At 39.9% G+C, this 17294-nt stretch overlaps 3 protein-coding genes across 5 annotated transcripts in view; 1 reads left to right on the top strand and 2 right to left on the bottom strand.

Moving 5' to 3' along the window:
- Positions 1-42: 42 nt before the first annotated feature.
- On the bottom strand, positions 43-5433 carry lrrc20 (leucine rich repeat containing 20). 3 transcript variants are annotated; one of them, XM_055043282.1, is made up of 5 exons: positions 5318-5433; positions 1939-2020; positions 1551-1700; positions 1216-1383; positions 43-1113 (listed from the first exon to the last, which is right to left on the bottom strand). In XM_055043282.1, the coding sequence occupies exons 2-5, from the start codon at positions 2006-2008 to the stop codon at positions 980-982; spliced, it is 522 nt and encodes a 173-aa protein (XP_054899257.1). In that variant the 5' UTR covers positions 2009-2020; positions 5318-5433; the 3' UTR covers positions 43-979. The 3 variants fall into 3 exon arrangements, with proteins under 3 accessions (XP_054899257.1, XP_054899256.1, XP_054899258.1); XM_055043281.1 differs by lacking the exon at positions 5318-5433 and adding an exon at positions 4501-4729; XM_055043283.1 differs by lacking the exon at positions 5318-5433 and adding an exon at positions 2896-3009.
- Positions 5434-6050: 617 nt separating this feature from the next.
- ndr2 (nodal-related 2) lies at positions 6051-11646 on the bottom strand. The gene is made up of 3 exons (XM_055042971.1): positions 11382-11646; positions 7196-7914; positions 6051-6500 (listed from the first exon to the last, which is right to left on the bottom strand). Exons 1-3 carry the CDS (start codon positions 11644-11646, stop codon positions 6348-6350), a joined length of 1137 nt encoding a protein of 378 aa, XP_054898946.1. The 3' UTR covers positions 6051-6347.
- A 2589-nt stretch (positions 11647-14235) lies between these two features.
- pald1a (phosphatase domain containing paladin 1a) overlaps positions 14236-17294 on the top strand; it is a 45210-nt gene continuing 42151 nt past the window's right edge. Inside the window, exon 1 of the mRNA XM_055042928.1 lies at positions 14236-14400. The gene's annotated coding sequence lies outside the window, so the exon portion shown is untranslated. The remainder of the gene's footprint in view (positions 14401-17294) is intronic.

The raw sequence follows: 17294 nt of genomic DNA, 5'->3' as shown, positions 1-17294 counted from the left end.
GCTTCAGGAATAAGACTCTGCAGGCTGGACTTTGGTTAACAGTAAAGTTTTATTACAAACTGCAGCCTAACTCAGCACTATCGAATCACGAGGAAGCATAATCATTTTCCAGCGACTGGTCCAATCACTGGACAGCACCCCTTTTATAGAGATCTGGCCAACTCATACTCCCCAAAGTAAACATTATCACATATGTTCCAGATATAGGCAGGTCTTGGTGGCAGTGTATCTGCTAATGCATTTGAGTCCATCAAACAGTTCCAAAAAAGTCCTCCTGTATGATCAGACGCTACACTCTCCAAAAGTTGAGGTTGCAGAGTCAAAAACTCATCTGTATAGATGTGTGTCTTTTTCTTTTGAAACAAAATTCTGTCTTGAAACCTTTTTAAAGGGGCAGTATTATCTATTTTTCAGAGACACAGTGCTAATTGATAGCACAATCAAATAATTATGTCGCCATCAGTTGTTTTAATAAAAAATGACTTAGAAATTTGACTTTGCAATTTAACATCTTGAAATTGGTCTCTGTCTCTTTAAGAAGCTCCTTCTCTTTCCAACATTCTGCCATCACAACATTGCTTTCACCAGTATTTCACTGAGAGGTAGCTTGTATGATAAGCTTAGCAGATGAACAGTTCCAACAAGGGTTTGCTAATTTCTGCTGCCGCTAGTCTGGAGGAGCTGAGTGGCGGCGCTCTGTGAGGCGGAAGCCCGACTTGGAAACCACTGCTCTGAGGAGGAGATCCATGAAAAAGGAAGCTTAGTGAGACCAAATGTTTCTACACCCATAATGGCTGCCATGGGAGATAAAAACAATTTCTTTAACATGCATGTTTTTGATGAGGGTATTACATAATGTACAACTCAAAAAAGTAGATTTTCCATAATACTGCCACTTTAAGGTTCTCAAATGCATCCATTTTCTTTTAGTTAAAGGCACAAACCAAACAGTCTGTAAGGATATATGTGACATATTCCATTATTCTGTTGTTAATAAAATCTCAAAATTGTAAGGAGATTGGAGAGCAGACTGAATGCTGGAGCTCAAAGGATTGGACTTTATGTTGAGCCACTTGAGAGCTGGCATGGTAGACAACTTTTCCAAAGGTAATTCTGTTGGGGAAAATTTGAGAAAACAAAAAATAGGTTTAAAATGAACAATACTGTAAAAGAACAGTCAATTATTCCACACAACATCCTTAAACATGTTATTACCAGTGATGCTGTTTCCTTCAAGGTCAATCCTCTCCAGTGTGGCTATTTCAGTGAGCTTCTCAGGGAAGATGGAAAAGCTGTTATTAGCTAAATTGATGCTGGTCAAATGTTCCATTTCTCCAACCTCATCTGGCAGCTTGGTGAAAATGTTGCCCTGCAGGTCAAGTTCTACAAGGCATTTGAAAATACAAATAAATGGAGAGATGTCTGTATTTCTGTCAAAGTGTAAAAACCTGTAGTGGACATTTGTGGTGCAAACAGCGTGAAAACAACAGCCTCATCTTTGATACTGTATGAATGACTAAAAGAGCAGGGTGATGCTTGTTTGTCTCTACCTCTGAGCTGGGTAAAAGTTGAAAAGAATTTGCTTGAAATGGCCTTCATTTTATTATCAGCTAACGTGACAATGCGGATGTTTTCTGAGACAGTCCTGAGGACCTTGAACACACCATCTGGGAAGGAAATGAGCTGGCAGTTTGATAGGTCTGCAGTGAAGAAGAACATAAGCATAAAATTATTAAGGACTAACAGATAAAAATACAGCATATCTAACAGTAAAGACACAATGCGATCTAAGAAATACTAAATTCAAGCCTCTGCCTCCATCTACTGGTAAAACTAGAAATAGCTTCGAGAACAAATCTGTTACTCCCTAACATGTTTTTAAATTGAAAAGCTGAGAAGAATAAAGAAGAGACAGAGAATTCATAAGGTTTGCCTTACCCAGGCTGTCTTTGCCTTCCTCAACTGTTGCATTAATCCTCCGAGCCACATTTGCGACTGCCTCTGCCATTTTCAATTCAAACTTAACACAGAAGCAATACCTTTGTTATTATTGATGAACATAAAAATGCATACAATGATCAGACCTAAAGAAATATTGTGAGGCTTCTTAAAGTACTCTCTAAAATATATTGTACAGTATATTACATTGTACTCAAATGGAAGAAACCTATATCAATTTTTTTTATATCGGATTTATCTGACCACAAGAGGTGAGATCACACGCAGTAAAGTCAACTCATTTACAGCAGAGAATTTCAGTGCAACCAAGTACTTGTATTTGTAATAATCCTGAAAGTGATTTGTGTGTTATTTTGCTTTTAGTTTTTTTGGCAACAATCCCTGTGATTCTGCACTGCTTGTTCTTTTCAAATACACAATTAACTACTCAACAAACACCATAAAGTCACCTGAGCAGTGTTGTCATGGTGTTTGCTTTGCACTTGTGGTCATAAAATTTCAACCAGTGACTGTAAGATCTCTATGACACACAAAACGAACTGAACAACTTCTTCAACAGGTTCAACCAGTCTGTGCCCCCCCAACCCCCTCTCTCACTGCAGCCACCTCTGCTCCTTACCACACACCTCCCCACAGACAACAAAACACTGACAACCCCCCCACACACCTCAGCACAACCTCCACCCCACATCACCACAGACCAGGTCAGAGAACAGCTGAGGAAGCTCAAGCCCAGGAAAGCAGCAGGGCCGGACCAGGTGTGTCCAAGGCTGCTGAAGACCTGCGCTGCTGAACTGGGAGAGCCACTACAGCGGATCTTCAACCTCAGCCTGCAGCTAAGGGAAGTGTGCAGCCTCTGGAAGACATCCTGCATGTCCCAGTGCCCAAGAAGAACACGCCCATCGAGCTGACTGACTTTCGGCCCGGGGCACTCACTTCACATCTGATGAAGACGTTGGAGCGGCTCTTCCTCGGCCTCCTCAGACCTCAGGTGGAACATGCTCAGGACCTCCTGCAATTCGCCTACCAGGCAGATGTTGGTGTGGAGGATGCCATCCTCTACCTGCTGCACCGGGCCCACTCCCACCTGGATAAGGGCAGTGGCACAGTGAGGATCCTTTTCTTGGACTTCTCCAGTGCCTTTAATACAATCCAGCCCCTTCTGCTCCAGGACAAACTAAACAGCATGGGAGTGGACCAGCACCTGGTCACCTGGATCCATAGTTACCTCACCAACAGGCCGCAGTATGTCAGGCTAAAGGACACCGTGTCTGACACTGTGGTCAGCAGCACAGGAGCCCCTCAGGGCACAGTGCTGGCCCCTCTTCTCTTCACCCTGTACTCCTCTGACTTCCACTACAACTCGGAGCTGTGTCACATACAGAAGTATGCTGATGACACAGCCATAGTCGGATGTATCAGGGACGACGGAGAGGAGGAATATCGCTGTCTGGTGAGGGACTTTGCTCTCTGGTGCCACACAAACCACCTGGAACTCAACACCTCTAAGACAAAGGAGCTGGTTATAGACTTTGGGAGGTCCAGACCAAAGCCGAGACCAGTCGTACTAGAGGGAACGGAGGTTGAGGTCGTGGGCTCCTACAAGTATCTCGGGCTGTGGCTGGACAGTAAACTGGATTGGTCAAAACACACCAGCCACCTGTACGGGAAGGTGCAGAGCAGGATGTACTTCCTGAGGAGACTGCGGTCCTTAACATCTGCAGCAAACTGCTGTGGATGTTCTACCAGTCAGTGATCGCCAAGTGTCCTCTTCTACACCGTGGTGTGCTGGGAAGGCAGCACATCCAAGAAGGACACGTCCAGACTGGACAAACTGATCAGGCGTGCCGGCTCTGTGGTCGGCATGAAGCTGTACTCTCTGGTGACGGTGGCAGAGGCGAGGACACTGAACAAACTGCTGGACATCATGGACGATAGCAGCCACCCTCTACACGCCGTCATCAGCAGCCAGAGGAGCCTGTTCAGTGACAGACTGCTGCTTCCCAAGTGCCGGACCAATAGATTCAAGAACTCCTTTGTCCCCACGCCTTCAGACTGTACAACTCCTCACGGGGGTCGGAGGTGACACAGGACAGAGGGAAGAAGAGTACTTTTTCTACAAATGTGAACTCCATATTTATCAGGCCAAACCATACAGTGCAATACCATATCACTGGTCAATCTATCCACCAAATTGCTATAATTTCCTTTTGTGTTGTATTTATATTCTTTGTTTTGTATTTAATTTGTATTTTTTTGTATTCTTTTGTGTATGCTTACTGTGTGCCACATTTTTGCCTGTGAGCTGCTGGTAACTATAATTTCCTGAGGGAGTCTTCCCAAGGGATCAATAAAGTCAAGTCTAAGTCTCTCTAAGTCTAAAATACAGCACATTAACCACACTGGAGATTAAGTTCTCTTCTTTGTTTAATAGTCCAAACACTTTAGGTCAACCACAAATCTGCTCTTTAAAATAGATATGCATTCTACCTATTGAAAGAGATTATTTCAAGGCTAAAATACAAATAGGAAGCTACTCACCCAATCAACCAGCCAGTATGTGTAACAAGAACTGTCAGCTCTCACTGGTGGCTAACATTAGCTACGGCCAGGTATATTTTTAGCTCAGAAGAAGAAGTTAGTTGGCATGAATAAAGGACTGTTTATTATTTTAAAAAAGTGACTATTACAAAGATTTTAGAACGTTAGTCATTTTCTCAGTAGGTGATACAAGCAGACAAACGGAAGCTGTTTTAGTTGTTAGCTAAAGCTAAGAGCTAACAGCTAAGTAACCAGGATGTTCATGAGAGTCAGTATTGCGCTGCACTTTTACGCAACTGCACAAAGTCAAGTTTTTTTTATTTTTTAATTGTTTTGAAAAACATGCTGAATATTATTGGCCTGTATTTTATAACCTGCAATTTAGTATTTACGAATTTCTATTAAATTTTATTAATTTAATTTAAATGACAATAATATTAGTATGCAGGTGACAAGTTTTACTTTTACTCATTACTTTTTAGTTTTACTTTTACTCTGGATGTAAGCTTCCCCAGTCACAGATGAGAATATCAAAAAAGATATTTGGAATTTACAAAACACATTTTTTAAAAAAGTTTATTTCAAAGCAGTAGTGTGTCTTGTTTTGTACATTTCCCCACCACATGTTAATGTTTTAGGGTACCATGCTGTCCTTAATCTAACTATTCCACATAGTCGTTTTTATTCTTTAAAATTTAAAAGTTACCAATTTAATGTAATTTTTCGAAACACTTATTACCCAAAAAACACAAATGCAAAACTCTGGATTATTTTCTTCACATTTTGTGTGAAATCAAAAAGTGAAACGCTGACTTACCTCTGGGTCCAGGCCAACTACTGCCAGTTTACCAGCAAGTTTCCAGCCACTTTGTTTACTTTTCAAAGGATTTTGAAAACAATGACTTCCCCTGGCTGTGAAAGAATAGATTTCTAGTTTGGTGTCATTACAGCTACTTTACAGGATTGCTGGATACTCCTCTCATACACACCAATATACAATGGTTCAGGGTGCTGGAATGTACTCAGTGTGAGTCAGTGGATGGCTGAAGCTCTCTAAAACTAGAGACATCCAGTTTGGAGAGTCAGCTCTTTCTGTGGCTTGCACATTCGCTCCAAATAAAACACTGATATGAGCATGACGTACAGGTGCATCTGAAACACTGAATATCATTAGAAAGTTGAACAGATTATCCACAAATATCTATTGGTGACTCATTATTTGTGTGTTTTCTGCCCCTCTACTTTTTTTAAGCTTAGTCCTCTTGGGTTGTTTTTTTGGTTTGTGATGTTTTAAAGGCTTTCTACAATAAAAGTTTGTGTACATAAAAAGAAAAGTTGACTTGCAGAAAAAAAAGAAAGAAGCATCAAACTGAATTACACAGAAACATTGTTTATCATGAGACCATAAAGATATGTCTAATATTAATAAGTGAAACAAAATCTATTCAAAATACAAAATCGACATAAATAAGTTTTTAATATTTACAATAAATATACATTCACAGCAAATAACAATACAAGCAAATAACAATACAAGCAGTGCAGAAATATTTAATAATGCAATTTCATATTTACATTACTGATAGGCTGTGAGGTAATAACAAACATTTAGAGTATGCATTCAGTACTTACCAAAATAACATTTTCCTCCTTAAAAACTGGCACCCACATCATAAATTTAGGTCATAATCACAAAGATGGATAAGATGCGGTCTTAACAGTGCACAGTCACAAATATCGAAGAGCTAAGTGTTTTTTTCTGTTTTCCAGGAATCACTTTGTGTTTTTACAACATGTCTGTGCCTTCCTGCCACTCTGCAAACCAATGGAGTCCGTGGATGTGGCGTTCACTGGCAGCCGCACTCATCCACAATCATGTCTTCGTGGTGTCGAAGGAGCATCTCTCCGTTCTCGTAGTACAGCATGCTCAGAGGGCTCATTTTGATTGGTGCGCAACACGGTAGCACCGCTCTTTCGGGATGGTAATGTTTCAGGAGACTCTGAGAAAAAAAACACAGCATAGGGAGTTCAAGTTAAAATTTTGCAGAGGATTTCCATAGCCAGAATTTCTTCACTTCTTTTTTAGACATCTTTGTAAACAATTTACTCAAGAGAGATTTTCTCTCTAGCACTTGATCAGAAGCCCAAAACACAATAAGCAAAAATATTCTACCTTTAAACTGTTTACTAGTTTGTCACATTTGCATTTTTGAGCATTTCTGTACTGTTCTATATCATAAAGTCCCAATAAATGTCAATAAATATTTTTGGCTTTAACATGGCAAATTGTAAAACGAAGCTACAAAGAAGTTATTTTATGTTCACATCTTTTCAGGTTTACATTTAATGCAACATTTAAGAGAATTGAAACTACTCTACTGGAATCCGTCCACTGTATATTATACCCCATTATCCAAGAAAGGTTACAGGGGGCTAGTGGCTATCAAAAGCTACAATGTAATTAATTGTAATCTCATTTTCATAGACAAGCTGGTGAAAGCAGGTCAGCAAAAGGACAGATTTGCTCTGTACTTCAACTAATAGATTGATTAGATTTGGGTAAACTGATTAAGTTTATATTGATTTGTGTAGCTCAGCAAACAAAACCAACCTTTTTAAAAAGTCTTAATGCAGAAAACAAACTGTGGTAAATAATAATAATAGTAATTAAAAAAAAACTTGTGGTGCCACTTACCTGCATGTAAGCATGATTTGTTGGTTTTAGTCCCTCTCCCAAAGGACCAAGACAGGAACCTTCACATCGGTAGGCATTGTATCTTTTGGGAAAGACGATCCAGGAACCCCAGCCGATTTGATTGAAGTCAACGTGCAGGTCCACTCTGTGGCAGAGGGATTTTTCGCCCCCTCTCACGAACACCTGCAGGCTTCTCGCTGTTTGTTCTTTCTGACCCCGTTTGCTCCTACGCCTCTTCATCCAGGGAACCCTTTTGATTTCAGCAGGGGACAAGAACTTGGATTGCTCAGCTGTACGCAACAGACTGGCTTTAGCCCTCGAGCTTTCATCAAACCCTGTGTGGGAAAAGACGACCAGCAAGGCCTGACCACTCATCTCAAAAACAGGCTGAATAGGGAGACAACTCTTCTTCTCTAAGGTTTTCATACGCCTCCATATTCTTTTGCTTCGGTTTTTTGCAGCCGCTTTCTGCCTCAGCCAGCCCAACAGGGGGCTTGTCATGTTGTACACCTTCCAGCTGTGTGACGAAGTGACCAGTGATGATTCATTGAGCAGTCCCACTGGCTCATGACGCAAGTGATACACTTCCAAAGAGATGTTGGGAGAATTTTGTGGTGGAGGAAGTCGGACTCTCAGTTCTGCAGCCTGGATGTGCTTGTCAGTCTGTAACACGTGGAGGTCAAAGGTTGCCACCCAACGTCCATGTCTGTAAGTCAGACCTGAAAAAACAACAAAATAACAAAGCAATACGTTTTCCAATTGATAACATAGGGCAGAATCGGAATAAATTTTTTTAATGTAATATCAGATGTATAAGTTAGCATAGGAGATAAAAGGATGTATTTTTAAAAATGTACAAAATTTTAACAAATAAGGGAAAAACAACAAATACAACAATTTTGCCATTTTATAGCTAGCTACTATTAGCTTTAGAAAACAGTCTATTTGATCACATTTTATGAATTCAAACACATTCATCAACATGGTTTGTGCATTGCTACTTGCGTGGCTGATTCAATGAGACATCAAAAGTCCAAATAGTAATTTTTCCCCCCACATTGAAAAGATTCAGCAGTCACTTTGGATTTTGAGGTTACAATTGGTGAGAAAACCTTTAAATTTCAAAGTAGGAATTATTGATGTTTGAAAAACACATTTTGAGGCGTGCAAGACAAAACTAAATTTTGTGTTGTTTTCTAATGTGTTTTTTATTTATTGTTTTTTGAATATATCAAGGAAAGCAAACATCATTTAAATTTCTTTTTACTCATTTTTTTGGCTTCAAAAAGAAGACTGGACAGACCATAATAAATAATTTTAAAGTTAATTTAACACATATTACAACATGTGTTATGCAATTCAAGTAAGAAAAAATGCATATGTTAATGGAATAGTACAATGTACTATAAAACAGCCACAATACCAATCAGTTTAAGTCTATGCACACTGGACCAATGCACCTTGCTCTACTATTTATTGCTTTCCAGCCTCCTTCCTATTTTTATTGCTTTTTACTTGAATTGTGCTAAGTGGGTGTTGCGTCATTTGTGGAATGGATTTTAAAATGATTTAACATTGCCTAATTTTGCAAGAAAAACAAAATGGCATTTTAAAAGTATAAAATTTTGTATAAAAAAAAATCCTCAATCCCTTCCTTGGGATTGAGGTTTTTATAGTTGTCAGCTATTTGATTTAATAAATAGATTTGAGTACATTGAATTTCATTCTGAAATAGTTGCTACAGTTAGGGCCAGAAATATTTGGACAGTAACACAATTTTCGTGAGTTGGGCTCTGCATGCCACCGCATTGGATTTGAAATGAAACCTCTACAACAGAATTCAAGTGCAGATTGTAACGTTTAATTTAAAGGGTTGAACAAAAATATGTGATAGAAAATGTAGGAATTGTACACATTTGTTTACAAACACTCCACATTTTAGGATCTCAAAAGTAATTGGACATATAAACATAACCCAAACAAAAAAGTTTTTTCTCAATATTTTGTTGTGAATCCTTTGGAGGCAATCACTGCCTTAAGTCTGGAACCCATGGACATCACCAAACGCTGGGTTTCCTCCTTCTTAATGCTTTGCCAGGCCTTTACAGCCGCAGCCTTCAGGTCTTGCTTGTTAGTGGGTCTTTCCGTCTGAAGTCTGGATTTGAGCAAGTGAAATGCATGCTCAATTGGGTTAAGATCTGGTGATTGACTTGGCCATTGCAGAATATTCCACCTTTTTGCTCTCATGAACTCCTGGGTAGCTTTGGCTGTATGCTTGGGGTCATTATCCATCTGTACTGTGAAGCGCCGTCCGATCAACTTTGCAGCATTTGGCTGAATCTGGGCTGACAGTATATCCCGGTACACTTCAGAATTCATCCGGCTACTCTTGTCTGCTGTTATGTCATCAATAAACACAAGTCACCCAGTGCCATTGAAAGCCATGCATGCCCATGCCATCACGTTGCCTCCACCATGTTTTACAGAGGATGTGGTGTGCCTTGGATCATGTGCCGTTCCCTTTCTTCTCCAAACTTTTTTCTTCCCATCATTCTGGTACAGGTTGATCTTTGTCTCATCTGTCCATAGAATACTTTTCCAGAACTGGGCTGGCTTCTTGAGGTGTTTTTGGGCAAATTTAACTCTGGCCTGTCTATTTTTGGAATTGATGAATGGTTTGCATCTACATGTGAACCCTTTGTATTTGCTTTCATGGAGTCTTCTCTTTACTGTTGACTTAGAGACAGATACACCTACTTCTCTGAGAGTGTTCTGGACCTCAGTTGATGTTGTGAACGGTCCTTCTTCACCAAAGAAAGTATGCGGTGATCATCCACCACCGTTGTCTTCCGTGGACGCCCAGGCCTTTTTGAGTTCCCAAGCTCACCAGTCAATTCCTTTTTCCTCAGAATGTACCAGACTGTTGATTTTGCTACTCCAAGCATGTCTGCTATCTCTCTGATGGATTTTTTCCTTTTTTTCAGCCTCAGGATGTTCTGCTTCACCTCAATTGAGAGCTCCTTTGACCGCATGTTGTCTGGTCACAGCAACAGCTTCCAAATGCAAAACCACACACCTGGAAACAACCCCAGACCTTTTAACTACTTACTTGATTACAGGTTAACGAGGGAAAGGCCTTTTGAGTTACTTGCAGCCTTTGGAGTCCATTGTCCAATTACTTTTGGTCCCTTGAAAAAGAGGAGGCTCTGCATTACAGAGCTATGATTCCTAAACCCTTTCTCCGATTTGGATGTGGAAACTCTCATATTGCAGCTGGGAGTGTGCACTTTCAGCCCATATTATATATAAATTGTATTTCTGAACATATTTTTGTCAACAGCTAAAATAACAAAACCTGTGTCACTGTCCAAATATTTCTGGCCCTAACTGTAAATAATGCTATGTTACATATTATATACTTTTCAATAAAGTATACCCTGCTAATGAGTCATTATGATCCAATGAACACCTTTGATTATAAGATCAAAGCCTTCTAAAAAAAGAGAAAAGATGTTTAACTTTTGCATTGTTATTTGCGTTGCTCTCCTTTGAATGTGACTCTTGATCAAAAGTCCAGTCCATGCTTGCTATTGATCCACTCAAACCAAAGGAGCAGCCAAAATCAATCATTTAGCACGTCTGTGCTGTCCTCTGGCTCCTTGCATATCCTCAGTCAAGCAAATACAGTAGAGCTGTGAAATTGGATTCAGCAGCTGGGCTTCTGGTGCCACACCATTAAATCCCGAGTTCTAATCTAATCAGGCCAAGTGTGAAAAAAGAACTAAGGGAAGTTGTTGATTTGACCTTAACAAGAGATTAGTATAGGGGGATGTCTGGCGAGGTACCAAATCAACATCTCCCATTTAAAGAAGAAGGGGGAAAAAAGAGGTTTGCTTTGAGCATTAAGAAGAAAACCGGCCTTTTCACACGCTTATCCTTGCTTGGTTATTCACCCCTGAGCGGGAATGTGGATTGAAGCCTCTGAGGTCGTCTGGCAAGAAAAAAAAAAAAAAAAAAAAAAAAGAAAAAAAAAAAACCTAACATCTCAGAGGGTCTTTAAGTGCCAGGAGGCTAGACAAATTAAATGCATGCAGACATTTTTACCTATTTGTTTATGATAGTAAAAATGTCCCCAGCTCAAACTGGTCTAATTTAATCTAAATAAAAGCAGCAAACCAGATCTTACTTTTCGATATCAAGCTCTTCACTGTGTCCGCTCGCCTCGCCACGTCCTGCTCCATGTTATCCAAAGGCCCAGAGAAGTTCGATTTAAAACTCCTGTACAGATGCATCATATAGGTCGGCAGGTGGTGTCCCGTGGATCTTTCCGTCAGAGAGTACCGCTGCAGAGACCTCATAATGAGTCCGTCTCTGGATTTATGGGCACCGTGCGCCAGCCACACCAGAAGCGATGCGTGCAGCGCGACGCCCAGCGCTTCCAATGAGCGCATGATGTCGGCCAGTCTGAGACAAGCGAGATTCCTCCACACCGAGCAGGTTAGGGGTGTTTTATATACGGTCACCCACCCACTTTCATGCTTGACAAGTTGCTGAGAACATTAAAGGAAATTGACATGCGTCCTCAAGACTTGTTACCTGACAGCTCATCAGCCATTCAGTTGGTAATGAGGCGGCTGGGGTTGCGCAGTTTACGCGATACGCATCGGTTTTGTTTGTGTCAGGCCTCCCCAGCCTGACTCCCCATCCACTAATTCTTTTGGCTGTTTGTTGTGGAAAACTGACTTTGCACATCACCCTGAATGGTAATGGTGATAGATGGGTCATGGTGGTGAGATGTCTTTCTTCAGCAGGTTCAGGGATGAAGAGAAAATAGGAGATTTAGTTTTCTAAATATATGTGGAAGAAAATCGGTGAGAGGCTGCAGAATATTTGAAACTAGGGTGTAGATTTACATTACAGCAAGTCCCCATTCATGAATTGTTTCTTTCAGTTACTTGTTTTCAGCTAAGCTTGGCTGTCCCCATGGTGCTAGAGTCTATTAAATAGTATATGAGAACAATAGGGTCATTGTGCATATTATAGACTAGGTAATGACTCACTTAATAGCTAACATTTATTTATTTTTTTACTATAGGAATGACTAACATTTGTTAACTCAGATTAAATATTCCTGACCTAGTAAATATTAAGCATATTCACAGAGGATTTGAAAAGTTCAAGCACCCTTTTAACTGATTATTAGAAATTCAAACTAGCTGTTTATATTTTCAATCCAACATCTAGAAACGGTAAGAATATGGCACAACTACAACTGAGTGTAAGTGCATGAGACCAAAACTGAAAAACATCCCCACAGTGTAACATAGCACATAGCCGATTACATAACCTATGTAAAAAAGAGAGTGTCTTTTTTGATAGGGACATTTGAAATATTTTTCTAGTTCCCCTGATTAACTGGAATACACTTTAGACAGAAGCTGGTCTGGGGACACACTTCCTGCTAAGCCTGACAGCCACCTTTGCCACTGACCTATGATTATCAGCTTTGAATCTTGCAAAGCATAACTTATTTTATAGTTAACTAGTAGGACAAAACTGCAATAAACTGCATGACTACAATAGCAGTCACTTCACACTATTTATTAAATTCATTACTTTTATAAAAAGGCTAATTTCAAACATTTTTATTCAATTTAAATTTTAATAGAAATTCAATAAAGCTTTCTTTAGCTCAGAAGCCAATGCAGGGTGGGAACGACTAGAGTTGAAGATATTTACTGGTCTCAAACTGGTCTGAGCTGCAAAAGCAGCAGCAGAAAGTAATACATTATCTTTCAAGTTAGGAATCTTAAAGTAACAGATGTTTTAAGGTTCCCTAAAAATATGGGAGTCGTGTCCAGGTGTTTATATTGGGGAGTTACTGTAAAGGCTCCTCTTAGTGCCAGCTGAGTTTGTTTAAACACCACAGGCTGCCTGCGTATTGTTGGTGACCATACCCATCCTTTAACAAACACAGTGTTCTCGTTACTACTTCAAGGAGGATAATGAATGTTGACACAGAGCTCAAAACATTTCAAAATGAACATGACAATGAGTTGACTGACGTGTCTTGGGATGTGGTGAAATTGTAGATTTGCATCATGGATGTACAGCCTAGAAATCTATACTGACTGTGAGATGCTACTGTGTCAATTTGGATCAAAATCTGTCTCTGATATTTCCAACTCCTTGCTGAATATGTGCTCTGAGGAATTAATTGATATTTTTACAACAGGGAGCAGCCAGTTAGCATTTGAAAAGCTAAAAAAATAAGTAATCTATGACACCCAACCCCAGAGACATTGAAGGATCGTATCCTCCCCAGCTTTGTAGCTATAGGCCAGACAGCAGCGCAGCAAAGACAAATGAGGTGGTTTAGCAGTGCTTACCAACAACTGAACTGATCATGTCATCCAGGACATATTACCGTGGAATCCTGTTTCTGCCACCTGGAAATTGAGCTGTTAGCATAATCATGAAACAAACGGCAATAATTTTCAGTCAGAAGCTAATTCTGCTGCTTTTGATCCGCTTAGCAATGACTCTTTGAAAATACATGCATGATATGAGTTATGACCACATTTATTTTCCCTTTGGTGTAAATAAAATCCTTTTGAATTTAATTAACCCATCTGTGAAGATAAAGGGGATTCTGGAAGATGTACCTAATAAAGTGGCCAGTGAGAGTACCTGCAAAATTTGTCTTCGTGTGGGAGTGCAAACATCACCAGCCTGGTATTAATATATAAATTTAGATCATGTGAACGCCATATGTTAGCCTGAAAGACAAGTGTCGATATTAAGATAAGGAGATGAAAACAAGAGATTGGAGATTTAAAATAAGTGGGACACTATGTCGTCCTCAATCACTACAGTGGGAGTGTAATCAAACAGGAAACAACTAATGCAATCTGATTTCAACATCTGACTCCACGTTTCTCATATTTCTGTGCCTCCCTATGCAAGGTTTCTGATGGAGCATCTGTGGAGAACCACGACCCGCGCATGCGCTGTGTGTCAGAGTTCGCAAGCAAAATCTTTTCCGTGAAATTCTCAAGTTAGGACAGCAAAAAACTCCACAAGCCGTTGTTCGTTTGACTTTTGCTGGTAAAAAGAGAGCAAAAGCTGTATATTTTTTTTATAAGCTTCGGAAGAAACTATGGCTCGTCTGGACGCTTTTCCACCGACTGAGAGCTGCTGAAATGGTGAGTCGCTTTAAATTTTCCCGTGCTCTTGTTGCAATGGCAGCCTTAGAAGTTGAGTTTTTTTCCCCCTCTTTTTTGACGTTTGGACTCAAACAACATCACCGTAACTTCTACGCTGACACGCGTTGCTTGTGTTTCTTGGATACTACAGTTGTTCAGCGTGTTTTTCATTCTGCAAAGCATTTCTTTTCAGGCTGATGGAAGCATGTGCTTGGCATCCCCCACTCCGCACTCAATGCTTTAACTGTGTTGTGCATTGCATCTGTGCATCTGAGCATGCTAGAGCCATGATGAAAGTTTGAGTTGGAAATGCTTGGACATTTTGTCTGAGCTCATCCATGTGCAAATGGTTTAGAGGTAATTAGGAGCTGCTATTTTCATCAAAACAGAGAGACAGCTTGCGATGATTTTCATAACCATGTAGACCAGTGAATTACATGAAAGTGGTAAAATCTTCATTCTTAATTTGGTGCAATGAATGATTGCAGTAAATTAATTACCTCAAAGTTACTAGAACCTTCAAAATAAATTTTTGGTTTCAGAGCATACAAAATAATTTTTCAATATAACTGTACCACAGTGTCTTTATTAGCTTAAAGATTGGAAAGATATTTATCATCAAATATGACACTGTAGGTACGAGAAAGACCCCAGTTAAAGTAAGACAAAGCACATGATGCTCTTTGATGCATTGTACTGGGGGCCCCATTTGGCTGGGGCCATTCTCTGTCTCTGAGATCTGGGCATATCACTTTACCCTCTGTCCCCGGGGGCAGAAGACACAAACTGGCGCTTCTCAGCGTGTGAGCCCAGATCAAACCGTGAACATCGTCATTAATCAAAATTGAATGCATGAAACTCCCCTGAGAGTGAACAGCTGGGGAATAAATGATTGGACTCAAAAACATTTCATTTATCTTGATAAAAGGCCTACAAGAGGAAATGTAGTTCTCACAGATGGAGAACAAAAAAGTGGAATATTTTTCATTTGGAAAATGCTGCCATAGTGGCTTTGAAAAGCATTTATACCCCTTCAACATGCTTTTCAACATTTTCTTCCAAATAGTGTTGCTCGCATTCAGATCTCTTTACCCTGACAGTGGAATCCAGTGTAATTTATTGATTTCAGAATGAAATAGAGTCCACCAGGTGTAATTTAATCTCAGTACAAATAAAGCTGTGCTGCAAAGGCCTTGGAAGTTTGTTAGAGAACAAACAGCATCAAGAAAATCAAGAAACACACCAGACAGGTCAACATTAAAGCGGGGAGAAGTTTAAATCAAAGTTTGGGATGATCTCTGGGAGCACATGAAAATGGAGGAAAAAAAGAAGCTAAAACACAGCTGTAACCGACTGGAGGCTGGGTTGGATGTACTGGGTTATGTCCCAGAAATGTTTGCTTGAACTGATCCATTTTCTTTTCTGTATGCTAAGCAATACCAAATTGAATTTAAAAGTCCTTAAATGGACAAAACAAAATTTGTCAGAACAAATATCCAAGAAGCAGGGATTGTGCAATGCAGTGGGTTGTTTCCACCACAAGGTGTCACATTTCATAAAAGCACTTCGGAGAACAGTTTATTTCCCATCAACATGTCCTTTTGCATCTCTGTGATTCTCATTTGCTCATCTCTGGAGCTGCGGAGTGATTTTGCGTTTTGACTTTAACTCCTCTGTCCTTGAAGAATAATGATGCAACCGTGAAACCATCAGTGGTGTAATATTTTGTTTGGCAGCTGAAAGCTGAACTTTTGTAACAGGTGAAAACACTTTCCTGTGTTATTGCCTCCTTTTCCTGTTACACTGTGGCCTACTAAACACACTTTTTTTTTTGAGTATGACACAGACCAGGACAGAGAGATATTTAGCTCATGTCAGGTGATATGTAGGGCTTCTGCAGTTTTTCCATTTGGGACGTTAAACAGAGAGGATGTTTTACTTAATCTGTCAAAGAACATCCGTCTTTTATTTCATCTTTTTTTTCTAGTGAGGAAGGAAGTGAAGCTGTCAGGACACTCATTTCATGCAGCTATATTTCATTACATTCAGGTTATTTTTGCGATGTCTTTGCTTTTCGGTTTTGCTATTATATAACCCTTCACATGAATGAAACTACTTATCAATTCTCCTTCCTCCAACAGATTCATTCTGGTAGTGAAGTTTTTTTCAGGCAATGGGAGGGCCTGGTTTCATTTTTAATGGTGTTGCAAGAACTTCAGAGTCTTGGCTTGCAGCTCTTGCAGGAAGGAAGGAACAGGTGTGGCAGCAGTAGATTTCTGCATCCATATCTCAAAAATTACTCCTGCTCTCTATCTTTTGATAGATTGTGGGTTGTGTTTGTTTGAATATATTCCGACAGGCTGCCTGTCAGTAGAGAAATATGATGTTACCTTGCAAAAGTGTCCAAATTGACAAAAATCTGAAAAGTTTGGTGTGCATTTGAATGCAGCCCTCCTTTGATCTGATTCCCCAAAATGAAATCCATAGCACTACAAATTGTATCCAGTGTTTATCCCTCATACTTATTGCAGTTGCATATTAATGCTTGGATGGAATTTTTTAGTAGGTTTTTATAACTCGAGCGCAATGGAGTCATGCACTTCATGCCCATAATATGGCCAGCTAAATACTTTTTCTGGATTTTAGTAAGGGAGAGAAAGTTGTGGGGACATTGTGGTGAAGGATAAAAATAAGAAATGCAAAGGCAATAATGGTTCAGAAGTCGAGACCCAAACGCTGCTGGAAATTGTTGCCAAGACACAAAAAATACTGAGCTTACAGGCTCTCCAGTAACCTGTTGAACGGGCAAAACGTTTTGTCTCGAGATGTTCAAATATGACAGATACATTTACCAAAAGAGTTAAAGAAGATTCTACAATTCATTGCCATGGGGG

This window comes from Poeciliopsis prolifica, unplaced genomic scaffold (genome assembly GCF_027474105.1).
Source record: "Poeciliopsis prolifica strain line A6 unplaced genomic scaffold, Auburn_PproV2 SCAFFOLD018, whole genome shotgun sequence".
Taxonomy (NCBI): Eukaryota; Metazoa; Chordata; class Actinopteri; order Cyprinodontiformes; family Poeciliidae; genus Poeciliopsis; species Poeciliopsis prolifica.
The sequence above is the reverse complement of the archived record's forward strand: the minus strand, read 5'-3'. Positions and strand labels throughout refer to the sequence as shown.

What these genes read in the sequence shown, in the direction of transcription:
- lrrc20 (XM_055043282.1), bottom strand. Translation starts at nt 2,008, where the DNA reads ATGGCAGAGGCAGTCGCAAATGTGGCTCGGAGGATTAATGCAACAGTT. An exon ending in GGAAGGCAAAGACAGCCTGG is followed by an intron (nt 1,701 to 1,938) that starts GTAAGGCAAACC and finishes TCTTCACTGCAG; the next exon opens with ACCTATCAAACTGCCAGCTC. An exon ending in TGAAGGAAACAGCATCACTG is followed by an intron (nt 1,114 to 1,215) that starts GTAATAACATGT and finishes TTTCCCCAACAG; the next exon opens with AATTACCTTTGGAAAAGTTG.
- ndr2 (XM_055042971.1), bottom strand. Translation starts at nt 11,646, where the DNA reads ATGCGCTCATTGGAAGCGCTGGGCGTCGCGCTGCACGCATCGCTTCTG. An exon ending in GAAGAGCTTGATATCGAAAA is followed by an intron (nt 7,915 to 11,381) that starts GTAAGATCTGGT and finishes TTGTTTTTTCAG; the next exon opens with GTCTGACTTACAGACATGGA. An exon ending in CAAATCATGCTTACATGCAG is followed by an intron (nt 6,501 to 7,195) that starts GTAAGTGGCACC and finishes TTTTTTTCTCAG; the next exon opens with AGTCTCCTGAAACATTACCA.